At 62.1% G+C, this 18,164-nt stretch overlaps 1 protein-coding gene across 1 annotated transcript; it reads left to right on the forward strand.

Annotated features, from left to right (window-relative positions):
• Positions 1-432: 432 nt before the first annotated feature.
• PCP4L1 (Purkinje cell protein 4 like 1) lies at positions 433-10,745 on the forward strand. The gene is made up of 4 exons (XM_065420433.1): positions 433-490; positions 6,057-6,145; positions 6,553-6,628; positions 10,600-10,745. Exons 1-4 carry the CDS (start codon positions 433-435, stop codon positions 10,743-10,745), a joined length of 369 nt encoding a protein of 122 aa, XP_065276505.1.
• Positions 10,746-18,164: the final 7,419 nt, after the last annotated feature.

Consider the following 18,164-nt stretch of genomic DNA (forward strand, 5'->3'; position numbering starts at 1 on the left):
CTCTGCTCCCTCCCGCCTATGGCTAGGCTGCCCAGCTCAGCTGCCCTTCTCCAGGGTTGGCTCTGCCTCCGAAGTGCTCTGTTACAGGCAGAGCTGTGGGCTACCGAGGCAAGTCCCTGGGAACTAGGCTGAGCACTGGGCCTGCTTGGGCCCATCTCACATGGTCACAGGGCGAGCCGAAGCGCCCCTGGGCATGGGGAAAATTCTGCACTGGATCCGTCCATGCCGTGGGGGACAGCAGGGACAGCAGGGCTTGTGTGCTGCAGATTTCAGGGCAGGGATAGCCAGCGGTCAGGAAGGGGGTTTCCACCAAGGGATAGCAATGCATGTGGCACACGTGCCATCTCTGAGAGGGCACTGGGATGGCTGGACCACTGGTCTGGGGCACCTCTGGCCAGCAGTGTCCTCCAATGGATAAAGCGCCACACGGGCATGGAGGAGACCATGGGCTTCAGCGTGAACTGGGGCAGCGCCTTCCCCTCTGTCTCAGGTGGGGAATGGCCCCGAGTCTCTTTCGTCTATTGGCCTCTGAGCTCTTCATCAAAGGGACTGGCTCTCGCTGGGTGTTTGTGCAGGGCCTGGTGCCCTGAGAGGTCCCAATCTTGGCAGGTGGGGTGTCTGTATGGTGCCATGGGGCACCCAGCGCTAGGTCAGGGATGTGTCTGGTGCCATGGAGGACCCTAATCTTGGTTGGGGGGGCTCTGCGTGGTGCGATGGGTGGGTCCTGATCTCAGTCAGTGGGATCTGGAGGGGGGGGGGGTGCTGATCTCGGTCAGGGGGCCTGTCTGGCACCAAGGGGGCCCTGGTCTCAGTCGGGGGGTCTGTCTGGTGCCATGGGGGGCCCTGATCTCAGTCAGCGTGATCTGTGTGTGTGGGGGGGGGCATGGTCTCGGTCAGGGGGGTCTGCGCATAGCACAGAAATACACCTGGATGGCCCCACACGATGCCCCTGTGGTGCTCAGGCCCCTCTGGGGTGAGAGGCGCTCCAGTTAGCACTAACAGGCGTGGTCCCTTAGCCCAGGCAGCTGCAGAGCATGGCTGGGATCCCCACAGCTGCCCAGGCAGGGCTGTCTCTGCCAGTAGGGACCCAGCGGGGGCTGCCCTGCTCCACGAGCCCCTGGCCAGGGGTGGGAGCCCCACCCTGCTCCCTTGGCAGGACCAGGAGCGGCTCATGCGCTGCAGCCCAGCCTGCAGGGAGGGCTCCGTTGCTGCCTAGTGGCGGGGTGCAGCTGTCCCTCGCTCCGTGCCGTGGGGCAGGCAACAGGGTCGGGCCCCAGGCGGTGCAGAGGCTGGTAGTTATCTCAGCAAGGGGCTGCGTGAGCAAGGGGAGCCCGTCACAGGCAACAAAGAGCCAGTTGCTGCGCGGAGCCGCCAGCTTGTGCCCCGGGGAGAGTCACAATGGAGTGGAACCAAACTCCTCCGTGAGCCCTTTCTGGGAAGGGGGGAGGACGTGCCCTGAAAACAAAGGGGAGCCACTTGCTGCTGCTTTTTCCCCATGAGCTGAGGCACCTGCCCCTCCCTGCAGGGGGCACTGTGGGGAGCAGTGTAGACTTTGGGGGTCAATGAAGGTCATGTAGGGACCCTAGTGCCGCTGTGGGGGGATGAAAGGGGGATGGGCAGGCTTCCAGAGGTGCACAGGCAGGTTTAAGCACCCTTAGAAATCAGAGGGTTGCTGTGATGTCAGTGCCCCCAGGAGCGAGGCCGGGTGGAGGGGGGCGGACAGAGGGACAGAGACGGACCTCCTGCCACGTGACCCTGTGCCCAAAGCCGCTGAGGCAGGTGGGAGCCGGGTGTCTAACGAGATCAAAGCCAATAGTGAGATTGCTAAGAAGATTAGAAATGGGCCTGGTGAGTGGAGAGGGGGAGGGGGAGCGGGGCCTGGCCCTGCACGCAGCGCCCCAGCACTGGGCTCCAGTCAGAGGCAGAGCAGTGGGGGAGAGGGTACCCCAGTCTTGCCTATAGCCCCAGGGTTCCCCTAGGGCAGGATGCCAGGGCTCCGGCTAATCCCCATCCTTGTTTCACCTCCCACCCCTCCAGCCCTGGTCCTGCACATGACAGGGCAGCACTGTCAGCCACAAGGGAGGGGCAGGGCGGGAAGGACAGATCCTGCCCCAGCCAGTAGTGGGGGGGATGAGCTGCAGCTCCACCACCTCAGGAGGTTATACAGGGAGCGATGCCCAGCCAGGAGCCTTAGAGACAGCCCCCCTCCCTGCCCCGGGGCATCTCCTTCCCCTGTGAGCCCCCCTCCCTGCCCCAGGGCATCTCCTTCCCCTGTGAGCCCCCCTCCCTGCCCCAGGGGCGGCTCCCCCCACCCTGACCCTGTGGGCCGTGCGCCCCCCAGTCCCCTCCCTGCCCCAGGGGCGGCTCCCACCACCCTGACCCTGCGGGCCGTGCGCCCCCCAGTCCCCTCCCTGCCACGGGGCATCTCCTTCCCCTGTGAGCCCCCCTCCCTGCCCCGGGGGCGGCTCCCCCCACCCTGACCCTGTGGGCCGTGCGCCCCCCAGTCCCCTCCCTGCCCCGGGGCATCTCCTTCCCCTGTGAGCCCCCCTCCCTGCCCCGGGGCATCTCCTTCCCCTGTGAGCCCCCCTCCCTGCCCCAGGGGCGGCTCCCCCCACCCTGACGCTGCGGGCCGTGCGCCCCCCAGTCCCCTCCCTGCCCCAGGGGCGGCTCCCCCCACCCTGACCCTGCGGGCCGTGCGCCCCCCAGTCCCCTCCCTGCCCCAGGGGCGGCTCCCCCCACCCTGACCCTGCGGGCCGTGCGCCCCCCAGTCCCCTCCCTGCCCCAGGGGCGGCTCCCCCCACCCTGACCCCGCAGGCCATGCATCACCCAGTCCCCTCCCTGCCCCGGGGGCGGCTCCCCCCACCCTGACCCTGCGGGCTGTGCTCTGGCTCTGCCTCCACAGTGCTGCTGGCATTTGCACAGTGGGAGTTAACCGCTTCATTTATCATAACCTTGCCCCCCCCCCCCCCAAGGGAGCACTAACCAACCAGCTGCTGTAGCCACACAGCATCCTGCCAGATGGGAGGGGGGAGGCCCAGGCTGCAGCATCCTGTCCTGGGGCTGGGCCGGGGGGGCTGCAGCATCCCATCCTGGGGAGCAGGGCTGTGCTGGGGGGGGGGGGGGGGGGGGCTGCAGTATCAGGTCCTGGGAGAAGGGCAGCGACCAGGCTGGTTCCCACAGAGCAAGCAGCTTGGGGCCCCTGCAGGAGGAGCCGGTGTCTGATGCAGGGCAGTGCGGGAGCCCAGGTCTCAAGCAGATGGGGGGGAACCCCCAGGGGAGTCCCACAGCTCCAGGCTACTGCTGCCCCCTGCTCTTGGGCATGGCTGTGGATCATGTCCCTGCCGATTTGGTCTCCTCTCTCTCTGACAGCCCCCTGGGGCAGCTCTGTCTGCTCACACCCCACCCGTCTCTGTCCCTCTGCTCCAGACACTCGGGATCCCAGGGTCCAGGTCCATGGCCCCATTTGGTGTCAGAGGGGGAGGGGCTGCCTTATAGGCCCCCACCTAGGCCCCCGGAAGCAGCACCAGGGTGGCTGGCTGGGGACCACTGTGCTCCTGCCTCTGGCCTCACCCAGAGCCTCCTGTGGGGGTGGGGAGGGAGCCCCTCACTGAGGTGCATGGGACCATCCACTCTTTCTGGCTCTGTCACTGGTGTTATTTACCCCTAGGGAAGCTGTGTTTGTGAATGGCAAACGGGGGGCAGGGTGGCTCTCAGCAGTGGGGCCACCCCTCACCCCAGAGCTTTCCACACAGGGTGGATGGGGGAACGCGGTGGGCGTAATATACCTGGACTTCAGCAAGGCTGGTGACACGGTCCCACATGACTGGAGAAATGCGGGCTTGGCGGAACGACCATTAAGTGGATACATAATTGGTTAAACGACTGCAAACAAAGCACAGCTATTACTGGAATGGTGTCAGATTGGAGGGAGCTCTCAAGTGGGGTTCCACGGGGATCTGTTCTGGGTCTGGTGTTTAACATCTGTATTAATGACCTGGTTGTAGGAATTCAGAGCACACGGATCAAAGATGAGACAAAGCTGGCAGGGGTGGCAAACAGGAGGCTAGAGCTAAAATGCAGAGGGATCTTGATAAATTGGAGATCTGGGCTATAGACAACAGACTGAAATTAAACAAAGACAAATGTAAGGTGTTGCGCTTAGGGAAGAAAAAGCAAATGCACAAATACGGACTGGGGGATACCTGGCTTGGCAGCAGCACTGCTGAGAAGGATCTGGGAGTTGTGGTGGATCACAAACTCAACAGGAGTCAGCAATGCAAAACTGTTGCAAAAAAATCAAATGCAATTTTAGGTTGCATTAACAGAGGCATAGCATGCAAGCCACGGGAAGTGATAGAACTGCTCTACTCAGCACTGGTTAGGCCTCAGCTGGAGTAGTGGGTCCAGCTTTGGTCACCAATGTAGAGAAACTGGAACGGATCCAGAGGCAAGTGACAAAGATGATCAGAGGGATGGAATGCAAACCATCTGAGCACAGGCTGAAGGAACTGGGTATGTTTAGTTTGGAAAAGGAGATTAAGGGGGAACATGATAGCTGTCTTCAAATACTTGAAAGGCTGCCATAAAAAAGATGGAAAAAAGTTGTTCTCCTGCCGTGGAGGGCAGGACAAGAGGCAATGGGTTAAAACTACAGCACAGCAGATTTAGATGAAATCTCAGGAAAAACTTCCTAATGGTAAGAACACAGTGCAGTGGTTTTCAACCTTTTTTCATTTGCAGACCCCTAAAATATTTTGAATGGAGGTGCGGCCCCCTTTAAAAATCCCCGGCATAGCCTGCGGTCTCCCAGGGTCTGTAGACCACCCAAGACAGATGGCTCCAGCCACCTTTTGAAAATCTCCAGTGAAGGAGTTTCCATGACCTCCCCAGGCAGTCTGTTCCATTGTCCTGGTGCAGTGGCTTTCAACCTGTGGTCCGCAGACTACGTCGGAGATGTCCAAAGGGGGCCGTATCTTCATTCAAAACCCCCTGGTTTATCTCATTGTGGGGCCTGAGGAGCCCAGCCGCGGCAGAGCCCCGTCCCATTCCCACCTTCACAGCTGGCTGCCTCAGCAGAGAGGGCGAGGCCTGGGGAGGTCAGATCCCTTCTGGGCTGAGGCAGGTTGGTGGAAAAAGAACTGCAGGTTACTGGGGAATGCTGGGCCCCTCACTTCATGGGGAAGTGATTGACTCTGTGTGCCCCTGTCACGGAGTCCCCGGGCGATGCTCTGGAACTGCTCCCCACAAAGCCAGTCAGGACTTTGGGGAGCCTCCTCTCCCTTGGAGCAGACTGTCTTCAGGGCAAGAAGCTCACACGGCTTCACCTCCTGGGTCTCTCCTGGGAGCATTCAGCATATGCCCCTCCGTGCGCTTCCCACAGCGAGTCCGCCCAGGTGGGGTCCTGGGGAAGCCAAAGGGTTCTGCACCCCCCACTTCACAGTCAGACGTGACTCTTGGCCAGCCAGTAAAACAGAGGTTTATTAGATGACAGGAACACGGTCTAAAACAGAGCTTGTAGGTACAGCGGTGAACGGGACCCCTCGGCCGGGTCCATTATGGGGTTCAGAGAGCCAGACACCCACGTCTGCCCTCACTCCTAGTCCCTAGGTAGCTCCAACTCTCAAACCCCCTCCAGCCCCTCCTTCTCTCTGCTTTGTCTCTTTCCTGGGCCAGGAGGTCACCTGATCTCTTTGTTCACCTTTAGCTGTTTCCTTGCAGGGGGGGAAGGGGCCCTGGCCATTTGTTGCCAGGGAGACAGAGTGTCAGTGATTTATGCACACTGGCCTTTCCCCACCACCTAGAGACTTAAGAAATGCATAGGGGAAACTGAGGCACCCACACAGTATTCAGAGGAAACATTAAGAACAGTCCCACTTCGTCACAGCCCCCTACCAGCATAGCCAGGGAGTGTGCCTAGCTCGGATGAGCTCAGTGCGCCCCCTACTGGCACAGCCAGGGGGTGCTCCCGGCTGGGACTGGCTCAGTGCGCCCCCTCCTGGCACCGCCAGGGGGTGCTCCCGGCTGGGACTGGCTCAGTGCGTCCCCTACTGGCACAGCCAGGTGGCGCACCCAGCTGGGACCATCTCCCCGCTACCTGCCTGGCCTGGAGGAAGCTGCCTATTGGTCCCGCTATTTGAGCAGCTGCGTATGGGGAGCTGATGGGGCAGGTTCCAGTTTGCGTCTCAGCTGCAAGATGGATGCACAGTGCATCCAGCTGCTGCATGTGTGCAGACTCTGCTGCTTGGCCAAGCCGGCTGAGTCCTCCAGGCACACTTCGGGTGAAGCCCTCCACAACCAGGACTGCTAGAAGATGATTACAGCAGAGGCAGGGAGCTCTCAGGCTCTGATTAGAAAACACAGACTGGGTTGGCCCCCACAGGCTGTGATCCACGGTCCCCTCTGCCGGCTGCATGATCCACTCCCCCCTCTCCAGCAGCTGTTACCCCAAACCCCCTGGTGTGTGCCGCTGGCAGGCACCCATGGCAGCTGTGTGCAGGGGCGGGTAGTGCCAGGGTGCCAGAGAGCCTGGCTGTGCACAGCGTGTGCTAACAGGCGCCTTCTCTCCTCTTGCAGCTCCGCTCCAATGAGTCCCCAGCCCCCAGCCAGGCTCCCGGCAGCGAGGAGAAAGGTGAGTGAAGAGGCCGCACTGCTGCGGCTCACGGGGCGGGGCTGGTGGAGAGCTTGCTGCTGTGCACAGGCCCGGGGGAGGTGTATGAACAACTTCCATCCAGTGCTAGTGACTATGAGCCCTCCCCCATTCCCGAGTCCGTGTCGCTGGCACCATGGCTGGGCGTCACCTCGACGGCTCTACGCCAGCGTGTCTACGTCGGGGGCTGGCCCAGGGCACCTAGCTGGAGACGGAACCAGTTTCATTACAGGGGAGCAGCTGTTCGAGGTCAGGCCTTCGAAACCCGTCAGCCCTGCGGTCACCTGGGTGCTGAGAAGCATTGGGCAGAAGTTAACCTCCCTTGGGGGTGAGATGATGCCCCTCCTTGTAAAGTGCAGGCCTTGGCAGGGCCTAGAAACTCGCTGGTAGGACTCTGCCCCGGCACAGAGCCCCATAAGCGGACGTAACAATCTGGTGGCTTCCCCCTGGGCAGGGCTCTGACAAACGCTTTCTCCAAGACTAAGGAAATTCCCAGAGCAACAACTTGAACCTGTCCAGCGCCATGCGGGAGTCGCCCTGCCCTGCCCTCATTCCCGTGCCGCGGTGTCCCTCGGCACAGCTCGGCCTGCAATGTTACCACTGGATGCTCTGTCCCCGCACCACGGCACATGCGGCCAAACTGCACCGGCCCCACAGGCTTTCGGCTCCTCCGGCTACTCCCGTCCCTCAAGCCCTGTGCCCCAGTGGGGTGTTTCCAGAGATCCAATACATCAGAAAGAGGGTCACCCCCCTCCCCCAAACACCCCAGGACTCTCCTCTGATTGGCCTGGGGCAAAGCTGGATTGAAAGAGGACGCTAATTCCCAGTGTAGTGCTGCAGGGACTCCTGTTCCCTTGGGGGAGACAGAGCTGCCCCTGGCTTCCCCAGCCTGTGTCCTCAGGGGGCCAGCGAGCAGCTCCCCACGGTGCGGCAACGGGACTGGGATCAGCCGGTCTTACTGCTGTCTCGTCTAAGCCAGCCAGGCCGCTGCCACCCATGGAGCTGGCTCCCAGTATTCCCAGAGCAGACGTAGCTGCAGTGACATGGGGTGGGCTCCGTCGCCCAGCACAGAGCTCCCCCGTCAACATGCCAGCGCTTGGGCATCAGCCATGTCTGCAGCCCCCCAGCACGCCCCCCCAGAGGGCTCCCTGCAGGGCAGGAGCTGCCATCAGGCTGCCCCACCCCACTGTCCTAGGCCAGGTCCCCGAAGGCAGCCTGCGGGGAGGGGGATGTAGCTGCAACGATGCTGTTAGCTCTCCACAGGCAATGCTACAGGCTGCTGCCCCGGGCACTCGTCTAACCGTGCTTCCCCCCCCCGGCTCCTGCCCCGGGCACCTGCCTGACTGCACCCCCGCCCCACAGGCTCCTGCCCCAGGCACCCGCCCCGCAGGCAGCTGCCCCGGGCACTCGTCTATCCGTGCTCCCCCCCCGGCTCCTGCCCCGGGCACCCGCCTCCCCCTACCTGCCCTGCCGGCTCCTGCCCCAGGCACCCATCTAACCGCGCTCTCCCCCCCCCCCCACCCCGCCGGCTCCTGCCCTGGGCACCCTCCTCCCCCTACCCGCTCTGCTGGCTCCTGCCCCAGGCACCCGTCTAACCACGCTCCCCCCCGCCGGCTCCTGCCCCGGGCACCTGCCTAACTGCACCCCCGCCCCGCAGGCTGCTGTCCCGGGCACCTGTCTAACCGCGCTCCCCCCTCCCCCCGGCTCCTGCCCCGGGCAGGGCCGGCTCCAGCATTTCTGCCGCCCCAAGCGGGGAAAAAAAAAAAAAAAGCCACAATCGCGACCGGCGGCGGCAATTGGGGGGGGGGGGGGGGAAAGCCGCGATCGGCGGCGGCAGTTCGGCGGCAGGTCCTTCGCTCCTAGAGGGAGTGAGGGACCTGCCGCCCCCGAATTGCCGCACGTGCCGCCCCTCTCCCTTGGCCGCCCCAAGCACTTGCTTGTTAAGCTGGTGCCTGGAGCCGGCCCTGGCCCCGGGCACCCGCCTCCCCCCTGGCGTCTGTACTGATGGCATGAGGGCTCAGCAGAGAACGTGCCTGGGTGCCCGTGCCTAGCAGATCCGTCCATGGGGCGAAGGGGCAGAGGCGTCCCCTCCCCCTGACTCCATGCACCTGCCATGGAAGCGTTGGGTCCATTTGCCGTCCAGTGGGCACACTCTGCAGGGTGGCACCGGTGCAGTCTCCCCACCAGCTGCACCTGGCTTGGACTGGAGGCAGTCACAGGAGGGTGGGAAGTGGGGGCTTACAGCCCTGGGTCTCCCTTGGTTTTCTTTCACCCCGGGGAAGAACCCTCTCTCCTGGCTGCTGCCCCACCCCTGCTTTGCCTCATTAAGTGCTCGGCAATAATGAGGGGAATGTGGAATGCCAGAGCCTCACCCGGGCCCTCAGTGCTCCGCAGGGAAATCACTAGGATGAGCGCATGGCCACTGAAGCTGGGGCTGTGGGGCCTGTAGCTGCCATGTTCGCACTCGCTCTCCTCTCTGTGCCAGCCTGCAGCATGCCCTCCCCACACACCATGGGGAGCTGCCCGCAGCGTCCCTCCACCCGGCCTGCGTGCCCCACCATCCCGGGCTGCTGGGGCCATGGCTGTGTCCTGGGTCCCCACTGGGCCTCCCCCCTACCCATCCAGGAGCCTGGGAGGGGGACACTGCCCACGCCCTCTGGGCACAGGCAGCTGCCGGAGAAGGTTGGGTTGGGGGACTGGAGTGCCTCTCCTGGGGGACAATGAGAACAGCCACAGTGGGTCACACCGTGCTCCATCTAGCCCAGTAGCCTGTCTGTACCCGTGGCCAGCCAGAGCTTCAGGGGATGTGGACAGAATAGGGCAATTATTGAGAGATCCACCCTGTCTTCCCCTTCTGCCAGTCAGGGGTTTGGGTCGCCCCAGGCACAGGGATGTGTCCCTGACTGTCTTGGCTTATAGCCGTTGATGGACCTATCCTCTAGGAACGTAGCCAGTTCTTTTGGAAGTCCAGCTATACTTTTGGCTGTCACTACATCCCCTGGCAATGAGTTCCACAGGTTAGTGGTGCGTTGTTCCTCTTGTTTGTATTAAACCTTGTGTCTGCTCATTGTGTGAGGGGGTAAAATAACATTTCCCTAGACACCAGTCATGATTTTCTAGACTCTATCAGGTCCCCCTTAGTCGTGTCTTTACTGAGCTGAACAGCGCTAATCTTTGTCGTCTCTCCTCGGCTGGAAGCCGTTCCAGACCCTTGATCACTTTTGCTGCCCTTCTCTGAACCTTTCCCAGTTGCACCATTTCCTTGTTGAGATGACTGGAACTGGACCCACTATTCAAGTGTGGGGACCCCCGGGATTGCTGTAGTGGTGTTCTGATATTTCTAGAGAGACAAGGGGGCTGAGGTAATATCTGTTGTTAGACCCACTGCTGCTGGGGAGAGAGGAAGGCCGAGCTCTGAGGACCTTTCCCAGCCCTGAAGAAGAGCTCTGTGGAGCTGGCAGCTTGTCTCTTTCGCCAGCAGAAGTGGGTGCAAGAAAAGCTATCACCTGGCCCACGCTGCTGCTCTAACCTCCTGGGAGCAGCCTGGCGGCGGTAGGTCCCCACCTACCTTAGCCACGGGAGCGCTGCTGCACGGGGAGTGGATGTTTCCAGAGAACTGTCCGAGGGGACGCCAGGACCTCCTGCGGGGGTGGAAGTAGCTAATTTAGACCCCACCAGTGTATACGTCGACTTTCCCGATGTGTATTACTTGGCACTCATCAGCATTAACTGAGCAAGATCAAGGATGTGGATAGGGGAGGCAAAGCCCATGGGAGTGGGGTGGGGGACTGCCTACTGCACCCAGAGTTTTGGGGGACCCTGGGCAGTGGGGGGGCTGGTCCTGTTGGAGGCTGGATGCTGGCAGGAGTTGCAGGCCAGCGCCCCCTGCTGCCCGGAGCGGATTGGGCCCCCGTGGAGCTGCAGGGGTGACTGCCAGCTGGTTCTCCCTGCAGCCAAAGCCGGGAACACCAAGAAGGTGGAGGAGGAGGAGGAGGAGATAGACATCGACCTGAACGCGCCCGAGACTGAGAAGGCAGCGCTTGCCATCCAGGGCAAGTTCCGTCGCTTCCAGAAACGGAAAAAGGACCCCAGCCCCTGAGCAGCTCTGCCACCCTGTCCCCACCGTCCCCCATCCCCCCTCTGCCAGCACAGCCCGGCTCGCCCCGTGTTTGCTCGCTCCTGCCCTGCCCAGCCCAGCTTGGGCTGTTGGTATTTTGCACGTTCTATGTACCTGGTTTCGGGGGATGAGGGGCTCCCCAGACCCAGCTGCACCCACATGCCGAGCTCCTGCCTGGGAAAGCGGGGCGTCCTCTTCTTATAGCCATGATGTCGGCACAGCAGGCTCCTGGTGCCATCCTCACAAAGCCATGAAGGGGCCACGGGCCCCAGGCTGGACAGTGCCTCCTGGGGGCCTCGGGCCAGGGAAGGGGCAGCCCTGGGAGAGTCCTGGGCTGGAATTCAGAGCCAGTCGGACATAACTGCCCATTAGCCCTGGCTAAGCCAACTTCTGCCAGGAGGGGTTTTGCTCTTGAGCACCCCCCATCCTGAGTGGACACCCCTGAGCCACCCCACCCTGACCTAAGGGGGGGCTGCCCCTTAGCTCCCCTACACCCCCATCCTGAGCGGCTTCCCATCAACCCCGACCCATGGGGCCACCCACTCCCACCAGGGACCCTGACTGGGACAGCCAGAGGCCCAGGACCAGATGGGGGGTGGGGGTACAGAGCCAAGGAGAGGGTTGGGAAGGGGCCCAGAGCCATGCAGGGGGAGGGGAAGGGCCATAAAGCCAGATGGGGGGGATCAGAGCCGAGTAGACCCAGGACCATGAGGGGCAGGCAGGGCTAGTGGGTGGAGGACAGGGCCTATGGCCAGGCCAGGAGGCCCTAGGCGGGGTGTGTGTGCTGCAGGATGCCCCCAGTCCCGTGGGACCAGGCCTGAATTGCAGATAAACAGGGCAGGCCCCACCAAATTTCCAGGCTCCCCCAGGGCCAGGCAGGGGAGGGGGTCTGGGGCCAGGAGAGGGGCAAGGTCACCTTTCCCTCCAGGATTTTCTTAGACAACATGGGGGCCGGAGGCAGCTGGTGACCCCTCCCCTGGGCTGGTGTTGCCTGGAGCCGTGGACAGAGGTGACCGTGGGGTGGGGGGGGGAATGTCCAGGCCCTGCTGGGGAGCAGGAGCCAGGCTTTGATCTGCTCCGGCCGGGTAGGGAGCTCCTGCTCTGAGCCCCACGTAGCGAGCACACAGTGTGTCCGCACCGGCTCCCTGGAGAACCCTCCCCACTGCGAACAAGGGGGACTCCCCCCAAGTGGAAACACCCTCCCCCATTGGGGGACAGTGGGGATCCCTTCCCACACAGAGAACAATGGGGACTACCCCCCAAACTGGGAACAGTGGAGACCCCTGTCCCCCATTGAGAACAATGGGGGGGGCTCCCCCCCCGCGACTGGGAACAATGGAGATCCCCATCCCCCCACTGTGAACGATGGAGACCCCCTGTCCCCCAATTAGAACAATGGGGATACCCCCCTACTGGGAACAATAGGGACTCCCTTCCCCTCCCCCACTGGGAACAATGGGGATTTCCCCCCCCCCCCCCGACTGGGAACAGTGGAGACCCCTGTCCCCCATTGAGAACAATGGGGCCTCCCGTCCCCTCCCCCACTGGGAACAATGGAGACTCCTGAGCGCAATGAGCGTGGCTGGGTGCCAAGGTGTGGGGAGGGGGAGGGCACTGGGGTGCTAGGGATTGGGGAGCAGGGCACAGCTGTGAGCAGGAGGAGGTAGCAGAAGGCAGCCGGAGTGAGGGGGTTGGTGGGTCGGAGATGAGGGCTGGACAGGGAGAAAGGAACAAGTGAGCCAGAGCCGGAGGGGGTGGCATTCCCCAGTGGGGCTAGCAGAGGGGAGCTCCAGGCACTGGGAGCCCATGGCACTGCACCCCGTCCCCCCCAATTAAGAGAGGCACTGAGTCCCTCCCAGCTCAGGCAGGAGCCCTAAGGGGCTCCCCTCCCCCCCTTCCAGGGCCCCAGTCCATGCAGTGTCTCAGCCGCCTGTCCCCCTCCACCCGTGCCCCTCTCAAGCGTTGGGCTGACACCGTCCCACCGCTGTGCCTCCTGCTGCTGGCACAGCCCCCCAGCACTGTAAGGCCTCGGCGTTCCCCAGCATTGGATTCAACCCGCCTCCACCCCCAGCCCACTGGGAGCTGCAGCCCGAGCACCAGGGAGCGCCGTGCAGCTGTGCGCGATTGGAGGGGCCAGGCCGCACCGTCCCCTGGCCGTAGCGCTGGGGGGACGATGTGGCCCGCAGGGCGGACACAGCTGCTGCGAGGACTGGCTCTTTTAGCATGTTTACGTAATAAAACGTCTGGGAACAGTGGCCGGCCTGGCGCATGGTTCGTGTTGGTGCTGGGGCTGGCTCAGAGAGGCCGGGCAGTGGCAGGGCGAGTCGCTCGGGCTGGCTGGGTTGTCATGGCCACGGCCATGCTGGGACCCCAGCAAGGGGCCCAGTCGCTGCTGGTCCAGGCTGAGGCCATGGGAAGTAAAACCCGCAGATGGAGCCGGGCTCTGGATGGGACCCAGCCACTGAGGGGACAGCAACACTACGGCGGGTCTCAGAGCCCAGCCTGGGGCTCGTATTAGGCCACCAACAATAGCATAGATGTTCCCGCTCCATCTGGAGCCCACCCCTCGCCGTGGGGCGCAGAGCCCGAGTGCCACCTCGCTTGGGCACAGCTACCCTGCCAGCTTTAGTGCCCTAGCGTGAGCCCAGCTGCAGAGCCAAGCGCTCAGAGGCGCCGCTGCCGGGTGGGTTTTGTTGCAATGTAGATGTCCCGCTAGCGACCAAGGGCACCGCGTCCCCAGAACCACCCAGCTTTGGGCCACACAGAACCCCTCGGTGCTACCTGTAGAGCGGTGCTCTGCTGCCACGGCCCGGTGCCACGCTCCCAGCTCACCCCTCTGCATTGGTTCCTGGGACACAGTCCATCTGTGTCCCCTGCCAAGGGGAAGAGATGCAGGCCCATCGCCAGGGCCCTTCGCCCGGCTGGACAGGCAGCCCCGGGACGTTGTGCATGCTGAGAGTTTCTCTGGCCTGTGGGCATAAGAGCCCCACAGTCCCTTAGCACTGGGGTAGGTGGCTGCCCGAGGCAGGGCCTGGAGAAGCAGGAGCGGCATGGGATTCATTGTCCCGTGGGCCGTTGCTGGGGTGTAGCAGCTAGTGCGTGCCATGCTGGGATGAGCAGCCATGCTGTTATGACAGGGGCTGTCACCACGCTAGGACTGATGTGCCTTGTAGCGCAAGCACGACACCCACAAGCCTGTGCGGGGGAGCCAGGCGCACCTGTGACGGGCAATGGTTTGAACCAGCTGTGCTGTGTTACCCCAGTGCACCAAAGAGGAAACCGAGGCACAGACTGGGCTGGTCACAGAGGCTGCCCTGGGCCATGCAACTCCTGGCCCGTGCTCCTGCCCCTCACAGGATTAACATCCAAGCTCCTACTTCCTTACGCCTCCAAATGTGCTGCGGGAGCTGCCTGCCTAACATGGTGGGTTCCTGGATTCCAGGCCTGACTCTACGATTGACTCGCTGGGTGACACTGGGCACATCATGATCCAGCCTGACTGTGGTTTGCCCCTGTGTTACACGTGCCCCCATTTATAAGCCATTTTCAAAGCCTCAGTGGTAGTGCCAGGCCCTATGTTCTACTTTCTCCCAACGCCTGGCATAGCAGCCAGACGCTTCCTTCCCATCGTGTCCCCCCCACCCCACCCCACCCCAGATGGTGGCCTGGGTGAACATTTCAGGTGCTTTCTGTCAGTTTGCCCACTGTTTCATGCAGTCAGCGAAGCCCCCATGGCCCCAAAGCCATGTCTGTGTGGAACACACCACGCTCCTGAGCTACAGGTGAGGTGGAGGAGGAGCTGTGTCTGTGGCAGAATGAAAGCGAAGGCTGGGTTGGGTGCTCAGCGGTGTCATAGGCCCTATACTGTTAACACCTGGGGGAGAGTCTCCTTTAGTTCCTGTGGCGCAACAAGAGAATGGAAAGTCTAGCCCTGGGCTCTGCCAGTGGCTCCCTGTGCAGCTGTAGCCGCCCAGGGGGCCAGATTTGTCCTACACGCCTGCTGAGCTGCACAGCTAGCTTCAGTACAGGCCATGAGGTGGCAGCTCGTGCCTGGAGGCTGGGTCCTTTGCTGCCCAGCTCCTGTGTCACTGGGGATGGCTCTGCTCCTGCAGCCTGCCCCTCTGCCCAGCTGGTGTAAGGCTCCTGGGGACAGGGCGCGCCCAGCCAATGGTGCCAATTGCGCTGCATTGGCTGGAGCAGATTGGGTGGAGAGACAGGGGAAATCCCCTGAGAAACGCCCGAGTCCGGGCTCCTCCAGGGGCGGAGGGTATGGCCTGGGAAAACAGCTCTACATGGGCCCAGCCCTGCCCCTGGTTATCCGCAACCAGCTAACGTCAGCAAACAGCACCTGCCCTGTCGCCACGGTGCCACGTCCTGCTTAATGTTGTGTTTGGTCAACGCTCGGCCTGCTTGGCTAGCCCAGACCTGGCCAGAGCGTGTCTGAGCCAAACCCTTCCCAGGGCGAGAGCCAGCGCCCTGCATTGCACGTGTCTCCCCGGGCACATGCCGCACCTCCCCCCTCCTTACACCCCCACCACCATGTATTTCACCGTGCACATGCCCACCTTGACATGCACACACCTCCTGCCTGGAGCACACGTGTGCACACACACATGCCTGGACACCCCTGCAATGACCCTCCCCATCCCTGTACATGTACACTTATCTCCTACCACACAGCGCACCCACACATGGGCATGCACACACCTCCCCCCAGCCACATGCTTCTGTGCACACACCCCAACACACACGCACCACAGGATTGCTGTAAGATCCAACCCAGCCCCGGCTCGAGCGGCCCATACCAGACTCATTCTGCACAGGGGAAGGGGTGCTCCACTTAGCACCAGTGTGTCATGTCCCCCAGCCACCAGCCCAACGAGTAGATGGGACACCTGTGTGAACCGATAAGGAGTGAATGTCCAGCCCTCGGCTGGCAGGGTGTTGGGGGGTGGGGCAGCCCAAGCCATGCTGGCTGCAGTGGAACCATAATTAGGCTCCTAGTTTCATGCTCTGTCCTGCTGCCCTGGCACAGCGGCAGCCCCCCAGCACAACCCAGCCCTCCCATGGTGCCCATGGCTGTAGGTGCTGGAAGCCAGGGTGTCGGGGGCAGGGGAGCTGCAACACCCCCTGGCTTGAAGTGGTTTCCATCATATCCAGGGTTTACGGTTTGGTTCAGTGGCTCTAGTCAGGAAGGGGTGGGGAGATGGGGAGATGGGCTCGGCTCCCCCCAGTAACTAGCACCTGCCCCTGCCGTGCTTTGGCCGGGGCTGCTACCCCGCAGCAGGGCCTGGCCTCAGGCCCAGGGGGATTTCGCAGGAGCCTTTGTCTGAGGATCTGCTCCATAAACACCCCCTCCCCGTAGCTGACACCTATACAGCCTCTGCCAGCCCCGCCCTTCTGGCAGCCAAGGGATGGAGCTGGGCACACCTGCCCCTGAACCCCAGCAATGCTGCCCTGCAGGGATGACACGAAGCAGGCACCCCCGCAAACTACTTCCCATAACCCCATCTGCACCCCACCGGGCACGTACGTTGCTGACATTCTCTATCCCCACTCTAAAGTATGCGCAGCAAAACCCTGCTCCCCGACCGAATTATTCGAGCATGGACCCTGCAGGTCTGCCGGCGTGGGAGCCCGAAGCAAACCCCACTCAGTGCCCTGCCGGCGCTGGCTTTCCTTCCCCGCCTCACCTCTGGCAGCCCTTTAGCCCTGGCCAAGTGACTGTCGCCAGGGGGTGCTCACACCCTGAGACAGCTACAAGGCCCAGCAATGCTCCAGCTCCCTCCTTGTCCCGTAGCCCAGCCAGGTGGTTTTAGTCTCTTTACACTTTCCCCCAGCAATCTGTCCAGCCCAGGATGCAGCGGGCGGCTCCCTGCCCAGCGCTCGCCAGCGTGTCCCTTTGTGATAGCGAGGGGCCCCTAGCCAAGCACAGGATACCAGCTGAGCGGTCACGAGTATTGCAGACACAGGCAGCCCTGGCCCTGGCGGCCTTTTCGGGGCTTCTGTGTCACACGGCCAACTCCTGGCTGCGTTGCCTGCTGCTCTCCCCTCTGCCTCAGCAGTTCCCGGTACCCGTATTTCCCTCTCCGCTTGAACCTGGGTGGTGTAGATTGCTTGATGGAGGATCTGGGCAACAGGAGCCATGGCTCTGGGTGCCCCACTAAGAAAACGACAGGCTAGGAGCTCGGACGCTAACTGTTAAGGGGAAAAACAGAAGAGGCAGCAAGGGGATTTTGAGTCAGTGTAGGAGGCAATCACATCATTTCTGATCTCCCTTGGCTCTGTGGCTGCTGGTAGCCCCGCCCCAGATGGAGAGGTGAGGACATCCTGGACCTGGACGTGCCTGCCTGGTCCAGCAGCAGCTGGAGAGATTTGGCCCTGGTCTGTAACTAGGGCTCCTGCACGACAGTAATACAAATAATCAATTGAGCACTGGAAACACCTGAGACAAATAGCCTGAGCCCCAACTCTTCCCCTCTGCACCTCACGGCCCACCAGGGCAGCCTGGCCTGCAGGGCCACGTGCCGTGTCACACTGGAGTCCAGCTACAACACCCAGCTTGGCTTAAACCAACCAAACGCTCAAGGAGGAAGGCACTGTTTTGACAAAGGGAGGCTGCAGAACCGGGCTGGGAGCAGCAGAACCAACGGGAGGAGGTGCTTTCCCAGACACATTTAAACACAGCTTGCTCATGGGTGAGTTCCTAGTTCAATAACAGATGCGGTATCAACCGGGGAGGCCCCTGCATTTCCAGGCATTCAAATGGCAGCATGTTACAGCCAACAGCCATGTGGCCAGGGCCCTCCCTGGGATGTGGGAGAGCCACATTCAAGTCTCTGCTTGGAATCAGACACATCCCAGCTGGGTGCTTCAACATGGGGCTACGCCCTGGAACCGTCCCACCATGCGTATGTTATGTATAGACACGTTCCCACAAAAAGCTTCTGCCTCAGTCACTTGGCATTAAACAACCCCCCCCCCCAAAAAAAACCCCATTTTTGGACAATTCCCAACCAGTTCTGCCACTGAGCTACCATGTGACCATGGCCATTTCACTTGACCCCTCTTGGCAGCTGCATCCTCTCCCACCTCTGATCTTGTCTCTTTGAGGCAGGGGCTGGTTCCTTACTAAGTTTGTGCGAGGCCTGACAATGGCTGGGGCCTCTGGCTGCCACTCTACCCCAAGTAACTCATACTAGGTTGGGGCTGTTTGCCAGCCCAGCCTGGGAGCTCTCAGCACACCAGCAGTCCCCCTCTGCATGTCTTGACATGGAGCACGACCCCTCCTGCAACCCTACAGGGGTCAGCCCCCCCTTGCAATTGAAACCCGGCAGAACAGATGGCAATGTCTGCTCAACCACCAGCACTGGCAGGGGTTTTGCAATGTGAGGAGCAGGG

The sequence above is a fragment of the Emys orbicularis genome, chromosome 20, assembly GCF_028017835.1.
Source record: "Emys orbicularis isolate rEmyOrb1 chromosome 20, rEmyOrb1.hap1, whole genome shotgun sequence".
NCBI classification, from domain to species: Eukaryota; Metazoa; Chordata; order Testudines; family Emydidae; genus Emys; species Emys orbicularis.

Bases quoted from the DNA above. Each gene is read 5' to 3' on its own strand.
- PCP4L1 (XM_065420433.1), top strand. From the start codon at position 433: ATGGAGGAGACCATGGGCTTCAGCGTGAACTGGGGCAGCGCCTTCCCC. The intron at 491-6,056 runs GTGGGGAATGGC...CTACTGGCACAG, and splicing joins CGCCTTCCCCTCTGTCTCAG to CCAGGTGGCGCACCCAGCTG. The intron at 6,146-6,552 runs GTATGGGGAGCT...GTGTGCTAACAG, and splicing joins CCCGCTATTTGAGCAGCTGC to GCGCCTTCTCTCCTCTTGCA.